General features: G+C 34.5%; 1 protein-coding gene and 1 long non-coding RNA gene across 8 annotated transcripts in view; one reads left to right on the top strand and one right to left on the bottom strand.

Annotated features, from left to right (window-relative positions):
- ADGRB3 (adhesion G protein-coupled receptor B3) overlaps positions 1–25912 on the bottom strand; it is a 954807-nt gene that overhangs the window by 43433 nt on the left and 885462 nt on the right. For 2 of the 4 annotated variants that reach the window (XM_001365288.4, XM_007484165.3), the window contains exons 25-28: positions 24874–24972; positions 24385–24556; positions 8164–8259; positions 6722–6761 (exon numbers count right to left, since the gene is read on the bottom strand). In XM_001365288.4, the coding sequence (XP_001365325.1) occupies positions 6722–6761; positions 8164–8259; positions 24385–24556; positions 24874–24972 (407 nt within the window). The remainder of the gene's footprint in view (positions 1–6721; positions 6762–8163; positions 8260–24384; positions 24557–24873; positions 24973–25912) is intronic. The other 2 variants (XM_056818441.1, XM_007484166.3) reach the window with 1 other exon arrangement.
- The window catches only part of LOC130457402 (uncharacterized), a 238001-nt gene that overhangs the window by 94684 nt on the left and 117405 nt on the right, over positions 1–25912 (top strand). The gene's annotated exons all lie outside the window — the stretch shown is intronic.

Here is a 25912-nt window from a genome sequence, read left to right as displayed (position 1 = left end):
TTCTGAAAATGTGATTAATTCCCTTAAAAACTGCAGTGTATGGTAACATGTGAGTGATTCTGCATTACCTCTTAGGAAGAAACAACAGAGTATGAGTTAGCTTTTTTCCATCAACTCACCCTATAATCTTTTGTGGAATTATGGACTGGTTTATACTTTAAAAAATGTTCATTGTTTTTCTCTCTAAATGCTCTAAAACTAGTAATCATTATGAAATTATCTTTTGAATAGAGATAATTAGGAATGATCACATTAACGCCAGTAATTCCTACCCCTCTTCACCTGAAGAAGCTACTAAAAACTGTGTCTACTGAAAATTAATGAACAGTTATCCACTTTAATCCATTTTGTGAAATGAGTACAGGTAATAGAAGTATTTATCATAATTAGCTTTAAATGCAAGAAAAAAATTTTTTTACATGACCAACTCTGGTCCTCTAACTTCACAGAAGGTACGTGAAAATCACCCAGTTTTAACAGATCAGCAACTTAAACTTCTTTGAGTCACCATTCATTTATAAGCCTTGGGGAAAAAAAGTAACTCGGGAAAGAAATAGAAGCCTTATCAGGATTAAAAAAGGAGAACAAATCGGTAACAAATGAAAAAACAAAACAAAACAAAACACAAAACACTAAGCATTTATTAATTGAAATTTATGTTAGCTCCCAGGGAACAAGGAAGTAATTTTATTTAATAGAAGGAAGTGATCTAACTCGTGTTTGGTTGTGTTCAATGGTCTGTTTTAAAGGTTTTGTGGACACATTATAAAATGGTGATATAAGCCCCTCCATCCCAAATAACCATTATTCTCTCTCATATCTGTACAGTATGATCCTATGCACTTGGCTTTCTAGCCTTTCCAAACTGGAGACAATCCATTAACATTCATTTTGGTTTATATAAATTGAAATTATTGTTATAGTATTTTCTCACAGAGGCTTTCACAAGTATTCTATTCCTCTTTCAATTACTAAAAAAACAACAAAAAACAATGCATTTATATAGAGTAAAGTTTTTAAGTATTTTCCCTTTTTACTAAATAATACTTATTACAAAAATAAGCCTTAAATATCTTTCATCTCATCACATTCATCTCTCACTTTTTCATTGGATAGAAAAATGAAGTCATTTCATCAGATTTCTTAATTTTAGATTCCTAAATCTTACCACATGCACATCAGACATTTTAAAATTAGCTTCCATTTTATTTTGGTTTCCACTTTAATCTTCTGGAAGAGGTAAAATGAATTTAGATTTTTAAAAATATATTTCTGTATCTTTTAAAATAAAATATTAGTACTGAATGGTTGTTAATGAGCAATTAAGTTTGGGTAATGATTATAGCTAATAGATTTCATGAAAGTAAAAATAATTCTTAAATGTTTCAGATTTCACTGAAGATTTTAAATTTTTTTAAAAAAACCTATTAGTTACATACAAGAATAAGGCAAGAACCTAGAGAGATTGGAACAGTGATGGGCATCAATAATAATGATTTCATAATTGTCATCAACTCTCAGGGGTAATTGAATGGAAAGAGTAATGGATTTGGAATCAGGTTCAAGCAATGAATAAGAAATTATTAAACTATTACTATGTACTAGGCACTATGCTAAGTATTAGGAATACAAAGGAAAAAAAAAACATGCAAGTATTTGCTTTCCTCAAAGAACTTGTATTCTATTGGGAGAGACAACATGTATATTAATAGATACATACAAGATGCATACAGAATTCATAGAAAATAGCCTTCCAGGAAAGTTACAAGCACCTGAAAAGAACTGGGCTCAAAATCTCACTCAATAACTTGGTGCATCCATTCCTTGGGCAACTCCCTTAATCTCTCTAAGCCTTTATTTCAACCTAGGTAGAACCAGTTTTCTGTTGCCATCTGAGCTTTTAATTTCAAGTCTTTGTCCTTAAAAAAAATTCAGGTGAAGGCAACCATAAAACTAATGTTTCCCATGTATGAGAGAGGCATATCAACTGTTTAGATTTTCTTTAAAAGTGTAATTATATTGTATTTATATATAGATATATGCATATATATGAGTACATTGTATATAACTACACACACACTTTCACATAATACCCACATTATATAAATACACACATGTGTATATGTACATACACATATATGGTCAGAGAAGAAGCCTTTATCAAGTATTTATTATTTCCAAGCATTAAGTGATGGGTCACAAAGGAAGGCAAAAACAGCCTCAGTCTTCAAGGAGTTTACATTTTAAAGGCAAATAATTACGTTTTTCGGAGCTGGGTCTGATTCAGGGTAGGACTCCGGAAGTTATTGTTTGATAATGAAACAAAATGAAACAATTTTTAAGTCATAATAAAAAGTCATTTATTGTGCATTTAGACCACTTTGAGATGATGCTGTTGTTGCCTGAGTTGCCCATGGTGGTCCACTAGCCAAGCATTTGAGGAAATCTTGGAGCTTCTCTTGGCTGTTTTATACTCGAGACTATGAAGAAGTATCAACAGCCTAACCTTAAGTCCTTAGGGTCACTCAAGTTTTGAGGATGGTAAGTAAAAAACAAACACAACAACAACAACAACAAAAACCTAGCCTAATTTTCACAAAGGAAGTGCTAGAAAATTGTTCTCACTGCACTAGTATATACAAGATATATAGATTAGTATATACGTTAGATATATGTGAAGAGGGAAAGCACTGGTAATTTGAGGAACTTGGAAAAGGTCAGATTTGAGCTAAAGTTTGAAGGACGTCAGGAAATGAGAGGAATAGGCAGGAGAGTGAGAACATTCCAGGAATGGGGCAAAACCAGTACAAAGGTGTCCAGATGGAAGATAGTGTCCCATCCAAGGAAGAATCTTTTTGAATTAAAGGTGTGTGGAGGGGAGTTAAGTATAAGAAGACTGGGAACATACAAATAAATCACATTATGAAGAAAACATGCCAGAGACTTCATTTTTGATCTTTTGAGTTTTGGACATTGTGAGTTCAACATATTGGCATGACATCAAGTTTAAGAACTAATATACACAAATATACTCACATGTGTGGGATAGAAATGATATGAGATATCTCAAGGTATGAGTTACAATAGCAAGGGAACGTCTTGCTGAAATACGTCTAACGATCTATGATTTCCCTGGTGGGTGTATGTCCATCACTTGTTTCTCTCTATACTCACTTTCTACCTCCCATTCTTTCATCCCTACCCTTCTTAACCATACCTCATCCATTACCCTACTCCAACTTTGCCCACAGTTTTCACTATGACCTCTAGAATTCCTATAATTTTCCATAGTAAAGGAATACCCTTGCAACCTATAGCTCTTTGGTACACGCATCTTCCCATCCTTTGGCTTTCTTTGAGCCCTGGTTTTCCCTGATCACACTTTAACCTGACAATCCTCTCAATCACCTACACTCCTTTCCACATACTGGTGCTGGAGGAGGGGGGATAGAATCAGAATTATCTTTGCTCTACCCTACTCCTTCCAAACTCTCTTTGCTAACATCACTTAGCAATGTTCCTGTGACAAAGTCCAAAATATCAAAAATTATCTTCTTTTTCTTGAATGGAGACTCCTGGTTACCAAGTCCTGGTCATTTTTCCTTCTTATTCAAGAAGTATAACACAAGTACTAGTTTAGAGTCTTTCTTGAATCATACCAATGTCCTCAAGCATTTAATTTTCTTAATAAAAACTCTGGCATTATTCTGACCACAGCTTCCTATCATTCCATTATAACAATATGCCTAAGTCCCCTTATACCTTACACTTTCATAATGATATTCAGTCTCAGTAGTTTTTCAGGCCATAATCACATTATGACTTAACTTTTCTCCCTTCCTAATCCCAACACTTCAACTCCACAGTCTCTGATTCTCAAACTACTTGTCCTACCACTACTTAACAGTTGTCAATCATCAGTCATGGATTATTTCAATCTTCTACTTCCTCTATTCCTAGGCTCATGATCCCGAACAAAGCTGGAGGATGTCACAAAACCATAATGACTGTCTACACTATAAATCCATGTTATCTAATTTTGCTATACTCAGGAACTATTCCAAACCATTTTTTCCTCTCTTCAAGTTTCTTACACCTTCCCCTTTTCTTATGTCAAAGAACTTGGTGTTTATTTTACTGAAAACATTGAGACTATATTATGTGAACTACCTATTTTCTCTTTCCCTGCATCTCAAAACCTTTTCACATCATCCCTATCTGCTATTTTACCTGTCTCTGATAACGAGGTGACTATTCTCCTTGTCAAAGGATCTTCACAAGTATGTTATGAGGCTCAAATCAGATTATGAATATAAACTATTTTTCAAACTTCAAATGCTATACAAATGCTTCTCCCCCTTTTCCTTTTTTCACCATGACTCTAGTCTGGTTATAATTTTATCCCTGAGCCTTCTATGGCACTCTTGACTTTACATTTGTTTTTGAAATCCTTTCATACTTCCTAATCCCTTCAATATATCCAGGACACTGACCTCTCAATTATCTTTTGCTATAATATTAAACCTCTTACTTTCTACTCATTCTTTCCTTAGTATTTTAAAGACATCCCTAAATTTAAAAACTTTTACTAAATACTACCATCCCATCAAGCTAATATTCTACATCATTCCTCCCTTTTTAAATCAAGTTCCCAGAAAAAAGCTATTATGCTCCTTTGTTCCACTTCCTCTTTTGCAATATGACATATGACCTCATCATTCAAATTAAACTATTCACTCTAGTTACCAAATGTCTCTTAACTACCAAATCTGTCAGAATTTTCTCAGTACAAATTCTTAACTTCTCTGCTGTTTGCCACTGCCAAATAACACTCTTCTCCTAGATTCCCACTTTTTTTTCTTGAATTTTTTTTTAATGACACTACTCTTCTGGTTCTTTCCCCAAGTGTTTGATAGATCGTTTTCAGTGTCCTTTGTGAGTTCATCATCCAAATCAACTAACCTACTCCAAGGATATCTAAGGCCCCATCATTTCTATCTTTTCAGTCACTCTTTTGGCAACCTTATTAGCTCCCCTGGATTTAATTTTCATCATTTTGCAGTTGACTCACACATCTATGCTTTTAGATCCAATTTTCCCCTTAAATTTCACTTTTTCATCATCTCTTGCCTACATTATTGCAAATTATCCTCTTATTTGTCAATTTCTCCCCACTCTAGTCCATTCTCCAAAGAGCTACCAAAGTGATTTTCAATAATCACAAATCTAATCATATTGTTCTCCTGTTCTGGAAATTCCAATGGCTCTCTACTGACTCTGGAATCAAATATAAACTGTTTAGTTTCTAAAGCCCTTCATATCATAGTTCCAACTTAATCTTTTCCCCTCCCATAATCGGCAATTCAGTTAACCAAGCTTTTTCTTTGTTCCTGGTGTGTAACATTCTTATGTGTTGTTTCCATGCTTTAGTATTGGCCCTTCCCTGCATTTAGAATGCAACATCTACTCACCTCTGCCTCAGAGAAACCCTCTTTTCTTCAAGACACAAGTCAAATATGATCTATATGAAGCCTTCCCTGATCTGCTAGTGTACACTTCCCCAGAGACCTTGCATTTATTTGTATCTTATCTTTAAAATCATTCTGTATACTTATGCTGTATTTTTTATCTCTTTTAGAATATAAGGTCCTTCAGGGTGGAGAGTCACTTTTTTAAACTGCATTTCCAGAATCTAGCATAATACCCATAATATAGTAGGTGCTAAATAAACATTAATTAATTATTGATAAGGTTTAGACCCTTCCAAATCTTAGAATGTGATTTGGAGAGTTTTGGTGGATAAAAATATTAATTGCTTCTTAGTGGAGGAAAAGAATACCTTGCTACTTTAAATGAGTTCAGGTCTCAAACTCTAACTATGTATTTCAGATTGCTGAAGTTGTACATATGATAAATGATGCAAGACCAGAAAATATATTTAGCACAATCTTTTCACAATGAGTCAAATGTGGTCTCAAAAACTTAAATTGAAATTAAAAAATAAAAAAATACTAGATTTAGGGCATATCACAGAGTATTTAGAGAAGGGCAACAAGGTATAGCAGTCTAGAAATTCTATATACCAGTGAAAAAACAAAGGGAAGTCTTAGTCTTAGGAAGACATGTTTTTGGTGACATGTCATATAGAGTAGGGAAGAGATTGCATTGCTCTAAGAAAAGAACCATGAGCAATGGGTGAAAGTTTTCAAGGAGGTGAAATTTTCTAAGTATGATTACTATCCAATAATGGAATAAGGTATTAGATTCTTCATTTCTTTTTTTTTTAAACCCTTACCTTCCATCGTGGAGTCAATACTCTGTATTGGCTCCAAGGCAGAAGAGTGGTAAGGGCTAGGCAATGGGGGTCAAGTGACTTGCCCAGGGTCACACAGCTGGGAAGATTCTTCATTTCTTAATGTATTCAGAGACAGCTCTCAAAAATCTTTTTTCCCCCTCAGCTAATCAACTTTAATAAAGAAATATACCTAGCATAGTCTGAGACTCTTGGATCTCATGAAGGAAATCCTTTAATTGATAATCAGATGGAGAATGGACTTCTAAGTTTCCTCCCAAAGATAAGATTCTCTAACTGTACATAAGCATTTTAAAGACATTTCTTTATATAATTACATCTATAAAAGAAACATGCTTATCCTATGGGAAACTTCCTGATTTTTAAAAAAACAATTATCAGAAATAAAAATTATAATAAGATCCTTACCTGACCTGCAAGCAATGTCCACATCCTTTTCAAAATCTGTCTGTAACAACAAATAATAAGGCATAACAATGATCACTTAGTGGGAACTTCATTTTCACTGCCCAGATAATCTGAAAATTTTAGATATCTGATTTGGCAGGGGGAGTTGATTCTTTTGTGCAAAAAAAGGGAGAATATTTTCTGAAGAATAATAGGATTTTTTTCCAAGAATACTGTCTAGACACAAAGTAGTAAATAAAAGTTACTGAAGAAGGCATGACATTTTAAATAGGATAGCATAATACATAATGACTTCTTTATTGAGGATGTTGACCACCATATTAAATAGAATTATAATTTTGAAAGGAGAATATTAGGGTCATTTCATAAACAGTAAAAATGAGAAATGGTTACAAATTGCATTACTGTATATGTCCTAAAATAGACTTTTGCATTTTATTTTAAATGGCAACATCAAATTTATTGTTTATTCTTGCATTTCTTGTAATGCAGCCAAGACTTGTAATCAAAGTAATCCCTTCCATTTTTTTTCTTTCTTAAGTAATAAGAATGGGCCTCTAACTTAATGACAAAACTTTATATTTTAGAAATGTCAAAATCATCTATTTCAGTTAAGTTGGTCCACATCTGGTAAAAAAATCTCATTGCATATTAGTTTTATCTTTATATTTTTCCCATGTTTTTGTTCTTTTAAGTAACTGTATATAAAAATCCCAATTATTGTTTTAACATATCAATTTGAGAAAAAAGACCTAAAGTGATTTAACTGACCCTGTGCTATTTAATGTCATTTTCCAATTTTCTAGTATTGAAAACTTGTGTATATGGGCATACAATTGTCCTAAGCATTGACTCTTTTCCATATTTTAGCTAATGATATCTAACTTATCCTCTTTGTTAATTAAAGTGAAAGAAAGAAGCTCCAAGAATTTATGAAATACTGTTAACCTTTTAAGTACTTAGAGTATCATTCTCATCTATTTTCAAAATTAGATGTCAAGACAAATCCAAGTGGTTATAATTAAAGTATACCTTAGTTCAACAAATATTGTCATCCCATTTACTATTCCCCAGGTGCTCCTTATTTGGAAGGATGTCAAGCCATTAAGCTTTGGAGACAGCAAAAAGTATGCTACCCATCATGCTCTCTGTTCTAAAAAGACACTATAATCTTCTATAAGAGTACAAATTATCCCTTTCAAAAAGGAATCCTCTCCCTCAGTTCGCCAGATGATAGCAGAGATGGCAATAAAAGAGTAACATATAAATATTTGCAAACTTGAATTGTATGCCAGATAGGAATCTAACAAAAGATGAATATCATAATATTCTTTGAGAAAAGATTAATGAAAACTCATTAGGTCTTTCCTATTAATTTTACTATTAAGAACATGTTTCTTAATTTCACAAATATTTGCTAAGTGAACAAAGTTAAAACTCACCATGATTTGGGCATGTCCATTAGGAAAAGAACTTGAGGAATCTGCATTGATTGGATCTTGGCAGTTTCTTAGCCGACATCTAAATGCATCTTGAACCTGTGAAAAGGATGACAAAATATTGATTTTTTTCCTTCTCTTCATATAATGACTCAAGCATGAAGTGAACAAAAGCTTCAATCTTATGATCTAATGCTCACTTTATCATGACACCTTAATGCAAATACCTGAATTCTTAGGCTTTCTTCTCCCTTAGGGAGATTTATAGTTCGCCAGATAGTCAGTCCATGGAGATAAGGACGGAGAACTCTACAGCTATCAACATGGTTGTATCTGGCTCAGCACTAATAATTCTTCTGCCTGACCATAAGCATGCCAAAGGGCAGATTGATTCCTACTGTTAGAAACTATGTATGTCCTACACAGGAAATTTACTATCCAATCTGGCAGAAATCTTCACCGGAATTTCAAATGTTGTGAGAAATGAGATAAATCCTTTATATTCTTATAGGAGGAAGATTTAGAGATTTTTTTTCCCTTCCACGGTCCATGTATAAGATCTTCAGGAAGAAAATATTCTTTCTGCTTTTTAGGCTTAGTAACTTGTATGTGAAGAAAGTGGTGCTACTTCTTACTAGTCACATTGTCAAAGGATATTCTTATCTTAGAGATGAAGACAAGAAGTATGAAAAGATAGAAGCATGTGATAATTTTAATTGTATGCTCCTTCTGAGCTTAAGGACTTGTTTCAAGTGTGGATAATTTACTGGCTCACAGCATCCTTTTTTGCATGCATTAAGAGGCAGTTGTGATATAGTACAAAGAGCACTAGATTAAAAATAATAGATTTGGAGACCTAGAATGTGAAGGGGCTTTAGAAGTATATTTAATCTCATTTTTGTTGATGAGGCCGACAGAAGGTCTGAGTAAATTACCTAAGGTCACACTGGCAATATCAGGAGATGGATCTGAACCCATATCCTTTACTTTATCCTCTGAGTTTTGATGCGGATTCATTTCTTAAATCCTGGCTCTAGAAATTAATAGTTAGGTGTCTATGAGTAGTTCTGTTCTCTTTGAGCCTGCTTCCTCATCTACAGATTTATGACTATTTTGAGAAAAGTACTTTGAACATCTTTAAAAAGAACTATCAATCAGAATCTTTAGAATGTTTTTAAAGGGATAAAATATATGGGATTATGAAGGAAGTAAATTATACTGATAAATGGTTTTTAGACTATATTTGTGTGTATACATATATATGTATATATATGCATATATATATATATAATATTTCACAGAATTCAGCTTAAAAGACCCTGTTCTAGAGAAAGGACTTCTAAAGAATGAGTGATGGTCTGATACCTTCCCCCCCCTCCATACCCCAAGGGGTGGATTAGAAAATGGGCAAAATAACTTCCTTATTCCATCTTTATACATAATAATAAAAGCATATGTTCTGTGAAGCCTAGCCTGATGTTTTTCTCTGTCAGTTTTGGAGAAATAGGTCTAATTGACCTAGATTTTCTTTGACTTAATACAGGAAGAAACAAGACCTTTTTCTGATATATTCAAGTTTTGGGGCCACTCATGTCTCGCTTTGGAAATCAAATTAAATCACATGGTTAAGAGTCTGATATAGCTCATGAATCCAGTCAGAAAACCTATAGAGTAAATGGAGAAATTTTGTCTTATCATCTGTTTCTCTGGTCTGCAGAAACAAGTACTGAAAATATACTCATATTTAAGACAATCCATAGAAGAATTGCCAGAACAATCACAATATGCTAGTTGTTAGCATATGTTCCTTACAGCAACTGCAAATAAGGCACAGTTTAAGAAAACGGAATAAATATGTCAGGAAAGGTGCCTTTGGGCATCTGGGAATAGGGATAACGTGTTTGTTTTTGTTTTATATTGCTTTTTGACTTAATAATCTAAAATAGAGGTGTCAAACATGTGGTCTGCTATAGCATGCTGCCCACAATCTTCTCTAATGTGGCCTGAAACAGATTAAAGTGCAATTGGAAAATATTTAACAAACTATATAAAAATTTAATAAAATTTAGATAACATTACATTTAAAAATTAAATCAATATGCAGGGATCCTTTGGTACAGTTTAGTGACCCCCATTTCCACTTGAGTTGGACACCCCTGACTGACAAGCTACCTCTTAAAAGGTTTCTCTAAAAAGAATATCATGCCTTTACTTAATGACTCCTCTGGATCATACTTTATTTTCCTGGTCTTTAAAATAGGGAAAGCAGCCCAAAGATTTTGAGTTGATATAATATAATTATATTTCTATAAGACTTTTCAAAATCTAGCTATTTCTTCATCTCTAAAGGGGGGTTGATTACAGCTCTAAATTCTGTAATCCCAGGAGTGCACAATCATTTTATTAACTACATGAGATTTTTTAGCTATAATAGTACATTTCCTAGAATTTTCTAACAGAGATACCTCCCTTTCCCTGGTGGCATAGTGGATAAGAACACTAAATTCAAATCCTGACTCAGACACTTTCTAGCTTTGTAACTTTGGGCAAATCTCTTAGTCTTAGTAAAATGGGTATTATAATAGTACATATTTTGTCAGACTGTTGGAATAAAATGAGATAACATTTTCAAAGTACTTTGCAAACCTTAAAATACTAAATAAATACTAGCTAATGTTATTTAAAGGAGCAACTAAGTGGCTCCATGGATAGTGTCAGGTTTAGACTCATTTTCCTGAGCTTAAATTTTGCCTAGCTGTATGACCCTGGGTAAGTACCTAACTCAGTTTGTATCATTTTCCTCATCTGAAAAATGAGATGGAGAAGGAAATGACAAACTCCTCCAGTACCACACTGTCAAGAAAATTCCAAATAATGACATATATTATAAGGGAAGGATACCTCAGAAAATCAATAATCTGAAATAAGGAAAGGAACCTACATAATTCTAAGAATTAATATATCTAGAAATTTGGGGAAAATTGTTAATTTTTTTTTCAGTTATCATCTGGTTGGTAGTTATCATGCAGATATAGACAGATTCTTCTTTGGGACCTGGCTCGTTGGGGCTTTGTATAAAGATCTAAAGATAATTTAGAATTTACTTTTTGTTAAAAAAAGACAACAAAAAACACTATATTGGGAGGAGAAGAGAAAAGGGAGAGTTTTTTTGGGTGGCAAGTCTTTAAGATCAAAGATAATTCTCACAGAAATGATAAACTTTCTGTGGAAATTCTTAAATTATAACCATTGGTGATTTTGAAGCAATGAACAGTTTTTTCCTTTATTATTACCCTCCTCTAAGAATAACTCCTGATTACTCAAAGTAACTCTTATTAAAACCCCATGACTAGACAATACATTCCAATAGGACATAAAGTATGTTTTATTTAAAGGTTATGTGTCCCCTACTGCTTTGCATGGTGTGGGGCTAGACCTATGATTTCCTTCTCCCAGATGAGGCACTTCTCTCTTTCAAAACATATTGGCACTTTCTCTGTAATTTATACTCATACAAAACAAATAGCAAGTAGTTAAGAAATGTTTGCTGAATTGAATTTATTATTTAGTTTTTTATACCTGGCTTACAATGGATTATGAATAAATCAATGAGTTTAGGCAGTGCTAGATATGAATTATTTTAATAGGTAATGGTTTAATGCAGTTCTGGATCTTTCAGATGTTTCAAAATTAATTGATGTCCTTTCTGCTCCTAGTAACATTAAAGTTTTCTGTAGTAGTTCAAATTTGGCTTAAAAGCCAAAGTAGTTTGACTAAGAAAACCCACCCCCTAAAAATTATTGTTCTAAAACTAGAAGGGACCTCAGAGGTAATCTAGTCTAACCCTCTCATTTGATCAATGTGAAATTTGAGACCCAGGAAGTAGGATATGGTAGTAAATGACAAAGATATAATTTGAAAATGGGTCCTTGGACTGCAGAGTTATGGAGCATGAGAAATCTGAGTTTGACTTCTTCCAAAATATTTCCGTTTTCATTTGCCACTTTTGGTAAAGTTATAGTGTTGTCTTGGTTATGGAATAGTAAGAATAGCCAATGAAATGATAATTAAATTGGGTTTTAGTATAGGCAATTCAATAGTTAAAATCTGTAGGGGCCCTTAATAATTTTTAATAATAAAATTATAAAATGGGTATAAAAAGGTTGTAATATTTTGAATGAGGAATTAAGAAGTATAAAATATGCCAGTCAAGAACTAGATGATAGAACTAGACAGAACTGATTATATGGTGAAGAGCAAGAGATAGATAACCAGTGGAAAGTAATCATGTTCCACTGGTATCATTGTCATGGCCAAGGCAAGTCCTCAGCATATTCCACAGAACCTTTATGTTAAGCTCATGGAAAGTTATATGCAAGGGCCATAGCAATAGGCAGCCATGGATGAATTGTACACTGCCTCTAGGAGAAAATAGCTATGTTGATGAGACCATAGATTCATGAGTACGTGAGTAACAAAAAAATCATACAACAGAGAATTTAAATAGTCTAAAGCAGTCTGAAAGTCTTTTAATATTGCTGTCATTTTATCTTAAAGTGCCACATATGTGGTAAGTTATCTTGACTTTCCTGCTGAGCCCTGTTCTTAGGACTCCCTTAAACAGCTATAGATCTTTCTCATTAAAGAAGAATTCTTAGATGAGAAATGAGTTCAAAGAAGTTGTCAGGGGTGTGTCCACCTCCTATAGAGAGTGATTTAGTCACAGTAGAAGTTCCAGAAAGGCTTCTCTGTTGGTACTCCTTCAGAACAAAGCTTCCAGAGGATACTCTTGAAAATCACTGGCAGATTTAGATCTTAAGGAGATTGTCCAAAGGAATGTTTGGTAATAGGCCCATTTAGAAAACCTTCATGAGTGGGACTATGCAGTTTGAACTAGTTTTCTTATTTAGGCTTGGAGCCAAATAGACCTCATTGCCTGCCTTCTAGGTTTCCTATCACATAAGCCACTTTAAGCTATTAAAAGAAAAAGTTTCACTATTTAAGGCTTGACTTTAATCAGTTAATCAGTTTCCAAGGATTTATTAAATAGCTAAGCTGTGTCAAGTACTGAGGATTCAAATGCCAAGAATGAAACTTGAGAACTCATAGTCAATTAGGGAGGACAGCAAGGCTATGTGTAAACCTATGTACTTATTAGCTATAAATATATATATACCTGTACACATACATGTGTATGCACACACACACGCACATATATATAATGTGTCTATAAATATCTCTATATATCACACACTATGTTTTTAAGGGGTCTTCATATGGGGAGAACTTTCTAGATGCAACTAGGCCATTCATAAAATAATCTGTAGTTCAATATTGGCCGACACCCTTTCTTTTTCCTTCGTGTCTAAGAAACAAGGTCTGATGTGCAATTCTGCGTGCTGAGCTTTTTTCACATATGTTGCCACTGCATATTGTATGATTTGTTCCCTTGTTAAGGTATTTTTCAATCATGTCCAAATCTTTGTGATTCCTTTTAGTCTTGACATTTCCCTTCCCCCCTCCCCCATTTCAATGCAGAGCAAGAATGGGGTGGTTCTAAACTTATAGTTTCATTGGTGTAGTGAACTCTCATTAATGAAACGCTCTCTACTGATGTATATCAGCAATAATCTTGCAATTTATAATTTTAGAGAATTGATTAGAGGCACCGAGATGTTCAATGACTTAGAGCAGGGGTCCCCAAACTTTTTACACAGGGGGACAGTTCCCTGGCCCTCAGACTATTAGCGGACTGGACTATAAAAAAAATAACTGTATACTGCTGGCTGTGATGGGCCTGTCACACCTTGCACAGGCCCATCGCTGCCACCACTATACTGGGCAGCAGTATACACAGTGTGGAATCCCCTCCCCCAGATCGCCACTCACCATGCACCATGCTGATGTCTTCCATTGTGCAGCCACATAATCCTTTGGGCAGTGCCTCATTCTTTTTCAGTTACTCTCAGAACAAGGGGCCATACAAAGGATTATGTCACTGAAGTAGTGCTGTATGTGAGCAATGCCACAGTTGGTGGTGCTGCCACATACAGTGCACCTCTCACTGACCACCAATGAAAGAGCTGTCCCTTTTGGAAGTGTGGTAGGGGCTGGATAAATAGCCTCAGGGCTGTTTGGGGACCCCTGACTTAGAGTAACGCACTCATTATGTGTCACAAGGAGGACTTGAACTCAGGTTTACCTGACACCAAGGCCTATTCTGTATCCACTATACTACACTTCATTTAAATTCCTTCTTTCACTTGGTTCCTTTGATATTACTCTAGTATGAGGCCTTCATTACTACTTACCTGTATCTCTTTAAATCACCTCATTCACCCATCCCTTCCTCTCTGCAATAATCCCTGTGCATAAGAAATGCAAAATTTCCTTCTATCTAGATAGATTGGGTTATGTTATTCTGTTAAAGTAAAAACCCAGAAGTTTCCGGTCACCCTGTGAGTAAAATACGTATGCTCAAGATTAGCATTCAAAGACATTCAGAACCTAGCATCAACTGACTTCTATAATCTTACCTTACATCACTCTCTATTATGGATGAATGACAACTCTGAGGCTTGCTACCTGTGTGACGCTGGGGAAGTCACTTGGCCTATCTAGTCATCAATTTCATCATCTCTAAAATGAAAGGGTTGGACTTAAATGGCTTCTAAAGTTCCTTCTATCCTATGAAAAAATATTTTTGTCTACTATATTCCAGAGCTATGATATGCACTAAGGATGTAAAGGCAAAACCAAGATTTCTTGCCCTCAAGGAACATTTCATTTAATTTAGCATTTCACAATTGAATACATATAAAACACATGAATAATAATTACAAGATAATTTGGGGAGGATCAGGAAAAGAAATTGTTACATAGGAGCTGGTACTTTGGTTGCGTTTTGAAGGAAACTAGTGATTCTAAGAGTTGGAGGTGATTCTGGTCATGGAGGAGTGACTGTGTAAACACATAGACAGAAGATCAAATATCATGCCTCAAGGAGTCCCATTTGACTGGACCGTAGATTGCTCCAAGGAGAATCATATATAAGAAATCTTGAGAAGTAGGCTTCATTCAGATTGAGAAGAGTCTTCAATGTTAAAGAGAAGAATTTTCATTCTATCTTAGGGGCAATACAAAATCACTGAGGGTTTTTGGCTAGAGGGGCAGTGTGGTCAGAAATGGGGTTTCATGAGTATTTCTTTGGTATCTGTATGGAGGATGGTTTGGAGAGAGGCTCTATCCTTTCCTTGAGACAGAGTTCAATTAGGAAGCTCTTGGAATGGTCCAGATAAGAGGTGATGAGGTCCTAAGTAGAATGGTGATGAAAGGGGATGGATTCAGAGGGATGTTGTAGAGGCAGAGAGTTCAAGGCTTAGCAGTTGACTGGCTATGTCAGGTGAGGGACAATGAAGAATATCAAAGGTGAATCTTGATTTTAAAAATCTGTGTGATAGGAAGTATGATCATGAACTTGACAGAAACAGTGAAATTCAGAAGAGAGATGGATTTGGTGGAGAAATAATGAGTTCTGGTTTTAGATATTTTGAAATTGAAATGCGTGCCATATCCAGTTAGAAATGTTCAATATATGGTGATGTGGAACAATAGAGAGGCCAGGGAAGGATGCATAGATTTGGGAAACATCTGCCTAGAATGATAATTGAACCTTTGGGGAGTTGATAAAATGTGTAAAAGTGTAGAAAAAGGGATCTAGTATTAAGTCGTAAGATTTATCCCTGGGATACATGCACAGATGGTGGAGGGTGCATGAATATTATTCATCAAAGGAGACTAAGTATCCGGGCAAATAGGAAGAGAATGAGGAGATAAAAGTAATATGATCTCTGAAAAGAGACATCTAGGAAGAGAGAAGTTGTCCAACAGTGTCATATACTGTGGATATGTCTAAAACGATGAAGATTGAAGTAGGATCATCGGATTTGGCAATTAAGAGTTCTCTTGTAATTTTACTGAGAACAGTTTCAGTTGAGTAATGAAGTCAGAAGACAGCTTCTGAGGGATTGAGGAGTGAGGGAGTGGGGATAGAAATAAAGAGTACTAAATTATTTTTTCCCTTAGGAATAATTAAGAGATGAATACTAGTTCTGATTCTGACACATACTGGCTATATGACTCTGGGAATGTCTCAGTGCCTCAGGCTCTAAAGGTGTAAAAAAAAAGTGCTTGCTTGCAGTGGCAGTTTCCTCATCTATTCATTGGGAAGTTCCCTGATCTTGGGTCCAGTACTTTATTCTGTGGCTATGGACATAGGATAACTTCAAGGGGATGGTGAGGGTTTTGTTGTTGTTGTTGTTGTTAGTTTAGAAGAAAAGGGTGTGTTTGTAGACTATAGAGACACATTTAATGTCTAGGGAAAGATTCAGCATTAGAGAGAGAAGGGGATAAAGGTAGAGAAATATCATGGTATATTGGGAGGGGGTTTGGTAAGGTAAAAACTGATAGGAAAATGGGGCTAAGCACTATAAGAATAGAGGATGAAATAGAGTTGAATTGAGAAGGTAGGAAAATAAAGTCAGAATAGGGATGAGCTTGGAAGATAACTTAAGGGTAAAGGGAATAGAGGCCATTGAGTAGATGAGTAGAATTAAGAAGACTGAGGCATAGTGAGAGGCTCTAGGATAAAAGCAAAACTCCTTCATTTGGCATTTAAAGCTCTTTTGAAATTGGCTGTAGTCTACCTCTCCAGATTTATCACACATTACTCCCCCATCTCACGCTCTGTGATGCGATCTAGTAAAAGTAGGCTACTACTTATCCTCACATACAACATTCCATTTTCTGCCCTTGCTTTTAGGTAGCCTGTGTCCCATGGCTAGAATTAAATTCCTTCTCATCTGCTAGAATTTCTTGCTTCTTCTAAAACTCAGCTCAAATGTCACTACTTACAAGAAGCTTTCTCTTATTTATTTCATCCTTAGCTCAATATTACTTTGTAAACATTTTGTATTCACTTATACATGTTCATATTGTTTCCCTGGTTTACTAGCTGTGTGATCAAGGAGCAAGTCACTTAATCCATCTGAGATTTGGATTCCTATAAAGTGAAGTTGTAATTATAATTGAAAATAGAAGCACTTCACTCACAAGGTCAATGTGGTGGTAGGGAAGAGCTTCAGTAAGCCTTAAAACTTTCTCTGTGCATGCGTAGTTATTTTGTCATCTGGCCAAAGATATAATCATCTTGCATTAAACTAAATCTACATTTTTTTTGCTTTCCCATCATCCCTATTACTCAATCTGAAGAAGTGCTTCAAAGCCTACTACCTTTTTTTCTTTTGAGTATTTTGGTCCCTCTCCTAATCCCACTCTCCATTTCAGAAGCAAGTTTCTTTTCTTTTAATGATCATTGCTTAGCAGTCCCTGATTATCTCATATTAGAGATTGGCCTGGTGCATTAGACTAATTTTCCAGAGATGATATACATTAACTTTGCCTAATCTCTGGGTTCCATTTGCTGAGTAGACCTATTTGTTCCACTTAAAGTACTAAATCATCTCAGAAGTCATCACCTTTTGTGAAGTTTTCTCCACACACCTACCAATCCACAAATCAAACTCTAAAATTCATATTTCTTTTCCAAATGATCGAGAAATGTTATAATCTTTTATCTTCTAGCTCTTGAAAGATCTCCACATCAATATTTCACAACTGATTAGTTGTTTAGAGAATAGATAACAGAGTTCTAGATTCATGCTCTTTCTATGGAGTTATCTAGTCAATGATATACAGAATATCTTTACTTTTCCAAGTTGTTTCTTGACCAGTTGGAGGGTTTGGTTGTACACAGTGTGTCTCAAGTATCTTGGTGCAATTTTTAGCTTTAATAGTTAGATTACTAATCTATTAATAGATTATTACCACACTAACATTTTGGGAACATTAATGACTTAAAACTGCACTACGACTTTTATAACACCCTATATCCAAAATATGGGCAAGGGCACTGATGTGTTATCTGATGATACAAAAATAAAGGCCAAAAAAATTGAAGTTCTTGATCTCAAGGAGGCCACAGTTTAATTTTCTGCTATAGAAGATATTTTAGGTTTGAAGAGCAGTGATCTGTACCTCTGATTTGATTCGTGCCAGGGAATTCCAGTAAAATAAAAACTCTCTCCACTAATGGAGATCAGAAATATCTATAACTTGGTCTTAGAAAGCTGCCTGGTATTATAAGAGGTTAAGGAACAGGTCCATGACCACTCAGTCATTATATGTCAGAGGCACAACTTGAGTACAAGTCCTTCTGATTCCTTGGTTATCACTTTACTATATAATACTGCCTCTCTTAGGAGACCTTGCTCACATGCATATATACATATATATATATATATATATATATACACACACACATATATATATACATATATATATGTGTGTGTGTGTGTGTGTGTGTTTGTGCTTGCATGTATGCTAATATGTGGTCTCTTTTCTTACTAGAATCTTCCTTTCCCCAAGGGTAGCTTGGATCTGCTTTGCATTATTTATGTAGCTATAGATATATTTACATGCTGTTGTCTTTGTTATATTATAAGCTCCTTGTGTGCAAAGGACACTAGTTTTTCTTTGTATGCCTGACACATGATAGGTGCTAAATCAATGCCTGTTGATTGATTGATATTGTGTACACACACACACACACACATCTACAAATAGAAAATTTTGACCTATTGCATTCTCATTGCCCGAGACGATGCAAAGAGGTCCTGAATCTAAATTCCACTTTTTTTTTTACAGCAGACCTACCAAAGAATCCTCAGTTGGAAATTATGAAATTACCCGTTTAAGCATTCTCTTTCCTTCTGCCTTTATTTAGCAAAAGGGCTTTACAGTGGCTTAGTTTGTATCACAATCTTATTTCCCATCCCCTTCTGAAATCAAACTGCAAGATTGTTTCTGAGCCAAGCCCAGTGAGTGAGATGGATGTGCTGAACGTGCGGCTACCAAGGAAGGTGTTTCCTAGCAACAGGAACCATTGTACAGGCTACATAAGTCTTCTCTGGATTGTTTTCTCCTAGCAATTTAGAAGCAGAAGTAAATAGGATATGCAAAATAAATGCTTAATCTTAATGGATTCTAATTAATAAACGTGAAGAAAAATGAAAAAAAAAACAGTGTGCCTTTCTCCTAAAGAACTCCAGGGTTATTTCATTTGAAAAAAAATTAACAATAGAGAATTTAAGTTGCACAGTTGAAAGTATAGCAAAGTTGTAAAAATCTGGACTATTAATAAAGATTTTTATTCTTTTATCTCCTCACAAACCTTGCTTTTGCCTTTTTTTTAAGGGCATGAAATAGATCATTTAAAAATAGATGGAGTAAAGAAGCGTTTGTAATTTTAGCAAAGCAAAGTGATAAGGCATATCTATGTTGAGAAAATGCCTTCTAAGGTAAATGATTAAAAACTAACTTTGTCAAAGTTGAAGTGTAAAGGCATTCATAAGATCGCTGATATAGGTGGAAGAGGCCTTGTAGGTTATCTAGCCCACCCCCTTCATTTTATAGACAAGGAAACAAAGCCCCAAAGAGGTTACTAGACAGAGCAGCTTATTTCAAATGCGGTTCTTCTAATATGATTTTCTGATTTGCTCCCTCCTTGATCCTGGGTTGCTAAGACACCATCCTACTTGAGTGCTCACAAAGTTTAGATCAGATGAAAGTCGACAGGGCCATCAAGTCTTATCTTCTTCCTTGCCATTGCATCCTAAGGCTTTCCAGGTTTTACCATCAGATTTGCAACACATTTGCCTGACCTCCTGATGTAAAGTAGGGACCATGACCTTTGCCATCTACCATAAAAATGTACCTTTAGGGTTTTTTTGCTTTTCCATCTTCCTATAGCTTCAGTCTTCAGATTTCATAGGTAACAACTGAAGCCCAGAATAATTAATTTTTTGGCTGAGGTAAACAAATATAGTAATAACAAAACCTTGATTTTAACTCCAGTCGCTTGACTACAAAAATGTGAGTCATTGCGATCATTATACACTAAAGAATATTATCTTGTACACATTATAACTAGGCTGGCACAGATACAGTTTTGGCATATTCTCCTCCTTTCTCTTCCCCTTATATGCAAACAATTCAAGGCTTCAGATTTGTGAAAGCAAGGCTACTTCTCAAGGAAATTATGCCCTACTCATAGCATGAGCATTAAAATGCCAGCATTGGAGTATTTCATTTCTTTTCTTTCTTTTATACTACAAGCTGCATTCCTCCTACATGAACACCCACTTTCTTCACAGGAAAACTGGAAAAGTTAATGTGCAAGAAGTATTTTAAAGCACTATTGGAAAAAATAATTTAAAGGAAAAATAAAAGATACAGGAAAACATTAAAGAGACAGTGTATAGGTACATTTTTACAATATATGTTAACAATGATACTGGCAAATATTTCTATTACATGCACTTATCACCCCATATCTATCTCTAGCTAAAAAAAAGAAATACATGGTACAGTATTCCTCTAAGTTATTAGAGAATTTTAAAAGGATTACCCTGAAATATCAGCATTTTTGAGTCATTCAGAAAAGAAAATGCTAAAAGGAGAAATTAGTAAATTGAGAACACATACGTCTCTGGGATCACCTAGGAATTCGAGTTTATTATGAGCAAGAGGTATAATGGTTTTGGAATCTGTGTTTTGGGGAGTTGTGGAGGACCTGCTATTAAAAGAAGTATCTATTCTATTAGCTATGAATAATAACCCAAGAATAGGATCAACAAATGATGTTGCTTATGGTGAATACAATCAATCATACACATCATCAGGCATGAAGCCTTCTTATATCATGATTGATAATGCCATACCTACCAAACTACTTTGTATTTACCTCTTTTACATATATTTGTGCTTATTTGCTTTATATTTAGCTATATACATGGATATTTACATATGAAGTCTCCTTCAGTCAAATTATATATATATATCTCATATAAATAGCTTCACCATTTGGTTGAGAGTAGGGAGTGTTTTTGCCTTTCTTTTGCCCCTAGGGCTTAGAACCTGGCACAAATTAGGAAGTTAATAAATACTTGTTGACTGGACTTGTGAGATAGGATTGTGTCATTCATCATCCCTATATCCCTGATGCCTAACAGGAAATTAATAAATCTTGTAGATTGGTTTGAAGAAATAATAAAATATAGAGTATACAAACAGTAACAAATAATTCCCAAGAAGGGTAGGGTTACTCACAAGTAGAAATCAAAATTTTAATTCAAAAATTGATGCCATCCTTTTAATAACAGAGCTTGTAATATGAGTCTTGACATAGATTCAACCTTTACTAAAATGAGGATTTTTTAATATAGAGAACTAGCAGCATTTTCAAGATGTTATATGAAGAGCAGATATGTGGTTTGCCATTTTAGTGGTGGGATTAAAGGAAGTTTGCCATTCAAGTTTTATAAAGTTATAATTGTCACCTTTTCCGCCATAAATTCCATCAATTTCAACTCATTTTAATAGTTATTGTGTATAATAGATTGACTCTGCTTTATTCTCTGTTAATACAGAAGAGATATTTACAGAATACCAAAGAAAGCAGAAACACTTTCAGTTAGTGATTTGAATTAATTACAGTCTAATCAGGTTTCTGATAAAGTTGCTATTCTTGTAAGAAAACTGAGGATGATTCCTGTTGAAATAAATTATTGTACCATGTTAATGAAAACAGGTGAGATAAGCCTGTATAATGAAAGTCAAATGTCAAAAAATAAATTAAGGTTACCTAATGTAAGCAAAACATTAGGAACATTGAAATAGTTTCTTTGAAGAAAAAGGAAAGCAAATTATTTAGAAATGGAACTCTTCCTTTCTACTATGGCACTTGAAAGCTACAATTCCACATGTATCAACAAATGTTCAAAAACATTATATATCGAAAATATTCAAATTGTTGGTATGTTACATCTTATGTAAAACTCCTTTCCATCTATGAAAAATATCCGGTAGAGGCTAATATCCAGCAAGATTTTCATTGCTTCTACATATTAATTATAATATTAAACAGAAAAATCTCAGGGTAAACAAAGTTTGAATACAATAGCACTTGCCTTGAATTTTATTTTTTGTCTCTCTAGGATCATTTGATTTAGAGTTTGAAGGGGTAAAGTCAATCATTTTACTATATAAAGAAACTGAGAACCCAAAAGGTAAAAACTCTAAGTGACAAAGTTAGAAGAGTAAGAGCCAGGTTTAAATCCAAATTCTCTGAGTTCAGATCCACCATCAACTCCTAGCACAGTACTTGGAGTCTGGGAGGCACTTAATAAATTAATGCTGAACTGAATGAATTTGTTGAATAAATATTATCCAAGATCTAGAAAGAAGCAGTATGGAATGGTAGAAAAAGTGCTAGATTGAAGTTGGGAGTGGGGTTTTAAGAAGGAATCTTGCTTGTGACAGATATATGATCATGGACAAGTCAGTTAACTTCTGGGGGCTTTAGTTTTCTAATTTGAAAAAAGAAAGTAGAATCCTACAGAATGTATTTCCTTCATAAACTTTCTCCAGGATAAGTGATATATGTCTTCTTTCCCAATAAGATGAACATGGAAATATGTATTATATGATAACAAATGTATAAACTAAATCATATTATTTGTTGTCTTGGGAAGGAGGGAGAGGTGAGAAGGAGGAAGACAACCTGAATGGCAAATGTCAGGAAAAAGTTCAGTAAAAATTGTATCAATATATAATCTGGAAAAAAACAAATCTTTACAGGGTTTATTTGAGATTCAAATGATATTATAGATAAAGAATGTTTTAGAAGTCTTAAAAATCTTAATGCCAGTGAAAAAATCCTATTACCATTGTATTATTAACGTTATTACCATCCTCATTTTTACAACAGTAAATAAGACACAACAATAATAGCTGACATTTGGTAGCTTCTTAAGCCTGAAGCTCTGAAGAGTAATTTATTGGTGATGCTGGATTATTCAGACTTTGAAGCTGAAACTTTAATCAGATTTTTTAAAATTATGAAATTACCTCCTTAATGATTTGAATAAATGTTTAATTTGAATCTATCGCTTACTGTCATACAAGAACCTTTCAGGCAATAAATACGCTCAGGAGCTGACAACTGTAAGCTGCTTAGGTGGCAGGCATTAGCCTTAAAATTTGTTTGAATAGGTAAGGGCATGTAGTTCATTATGTTTATGGAACACCCTGCAAATGTGCATGTACATATGTGCACATATTTACATCTCTAATGGACAAAGTGGATGCTGCAATATGACAAGATTGAAGTGTCTCTTTAAATCCTCAACATGGACTCAATTCTTATGGGTTTTCAGTGTTCCTGTCTCCACTCATCCCTAGGGCAAACATTAAAATGACTCATAACGTAACCTTCTAAATATTGTTTCAGTGTTTGTAGGCTCTCAGAAATCTTTTCACATGGGCTAGAAAATAGTATTTTATCACTAAGCAAATCAAATTTGAAATAAATCCCAATTCCAGGGACATCTGGTGAAGTTTAGTAGCTATGATGGTGAAGGATTCTTCACTCACTCCTGGTAATAAACTTCAAATATTACCTAAAGGAGCTTTGCCATCTTAGATCCCCGGGTTTCATTGACAATTACTGCCAATCATGGCAAACTTAGCATGCTTTTATTATTTGAGAAGTAAAAATATCCATATCAAAACTGCTAACCATTTTAATACACTAGTGACCTTTCCTGTAATTTAATAAAGAGCCAAAAGAACTATTCATTAATCTTTCTGTTTAAAATGAGATCATTTCAAATCCAGATGAGAGTATGAGTTATGAGCTGTCTTTAGAAGCTTGAATTAACAGATAAGAAGATTCTTTTTTTTTTTTGCCTAAATCCAACTGTACCTTCTTGCCCTCTCATTCACTGTTCTCCTGTGTAGATATAATGATCTTCCAATTTGGTATTTTTTAGTCTTTTATCCCTATCTCTTGGTACCTAGGGGTTTCTCTTTTCTGTTGAGCAGTCCCATCTTTTTGAAACTTACTCTTTCTGAGCCATACTGGCTCAATACTCAATACATAATTTCTTAAAGCCTGGTTTCTGCTTTGGGCTTCTGAGTAACTGGATCTTTGGGTAACTGGTTTCACCCCAAAGAACCCAATATTGAAAATGAAAGATCACACATGTGAGGAAGTCCAAAACCCTTCCCAATCCATTATCCCTTTCCCTAAGGCTTACTACTTACTTCTCTTCGAAGAATGCAGTGGACCATGACAATAACAAAGCCTTGCAATGAATCAAATACTGCAAAAAGTATCTGAAAAAGGATGGATCTTTTGTCTGTCATGGCCAGGACAGCCGACATCCATGTCAGAGCCAGGAGAGGTAACACAACACATGAGCTCCAAAGAGATGCCCTATTCAGAGACAGAGAAAACCAAATGACATAACGCTGTGTGCCAATCCTGCAATAGAAACCAAACCCACCGCTAAACCAGGCATCTTTACAGGTGGCAACAAGACCATTAACATGGAAACCACAAAGTTTATAACATTTTAGTATTTATTTTTCTCTACAGAATGTCCCATAGTAGTTATAAAGGCTGTTGCCAATTATAAATAATTAAACATGTTCAGAGCTATAGTATTAGCAAACACAATCTTTCATCATAGCATTTTTTCACATGCACTGTATAAGATTTGTAACAAGAAGATGTAAATGATTAGGACTAACATGGCATTACTGGCGGTGGTGGCTGACAAAGCTGTTGTTGAAACTACTCCACACTTGGCACATTTGAGCGTCAAACCGCTATGAGGCTCACTCATCTGACTGCAAACAAACAGAACACCCACAAAAAGAACAAAATATTGAATTTTCACCAAAAAAAACGTTGCTACTGCAAGTTAGCTTTTAAATACGATTTCATGCAGAAAAATAAGAGTACTTATCAAAGATGAATGAAATGTGCTAGGTTGTTGTAAAGCTGCATTTGTACTACACATTAATTTTTTTTTTAACTTTCAACACTCTGGGCCTTCATTCCATGCAAAGCATATTTTCATCATTTACACTATTAATGGCCCTTGTGCCTAAAGATCAAAGTTGCTGAATACACTAAGCTAAACAAGCATGTGCTAGTGTAGACATACAATGAAATCCCTTTATTCAGACCAGCACTTGTGTTCAGGAAAGGTATTCATGTTTATCTGAGAAGGACTGATGAATGGATATTTTTGTGAGATGGAAAATATCAAATGTCTAACAAATTATAGAAATAGGCACATGCAAAAAAAATCTTTAAATCCTTTCTCAATGCTATAAATCCATTGGGGGGAAGTATAAATATATGTTGAAATTTCTTATGTTGAAATTTTTGTTCATGTTTAAGGATGGTCTGAATATAGGGGCTGAAATGTATGAAATACAATGAATTTATTAGTTGGGAATAAAAAAGGATGATAGACTTTTAAGCTTTAATAAAACACAGGCAAGCATTAAGTTTAAAATATTCATTTTTGAACATTTTGTTTAAAACTCTAGCCATTTGGCTAAGATTCTAGTAGATTTTTGCAGATTAACTTAGAGTTATCTATTTTCCATTTCATCATATAATAAACTTCATAATACAAAGAAAAACTTTATATCTATATGACTGGGGGAAACAGGTCTTTTGAAAATAAGCATATATCTTGAAACATTAGGATAAAATACTTTGATGGCAAAAATCAAATAGAAAACTCTGAACCAAAATATTTCCAAATTTTTTTCC

The sequence above is a fragment of the Monodelphis domestica genome, chromosome 2 (assembly GCF_027887165.1).
Source record: "Monodelphis domestica isolate mMonDom1 chromosome 2, mMonDom1.pri, whole genome shotgun sequence".
NCBI classification, from domain to species: domain Eukaryota; kingdom Metazoa; phylum Chordata; class Mammalia; order Didelphimorphia; family Didelphidae; genus Monodelphis; species Monodelphis domestica.
This window is presented reverse-complemented; position numbering and strand designations above follow the sequence as displayed.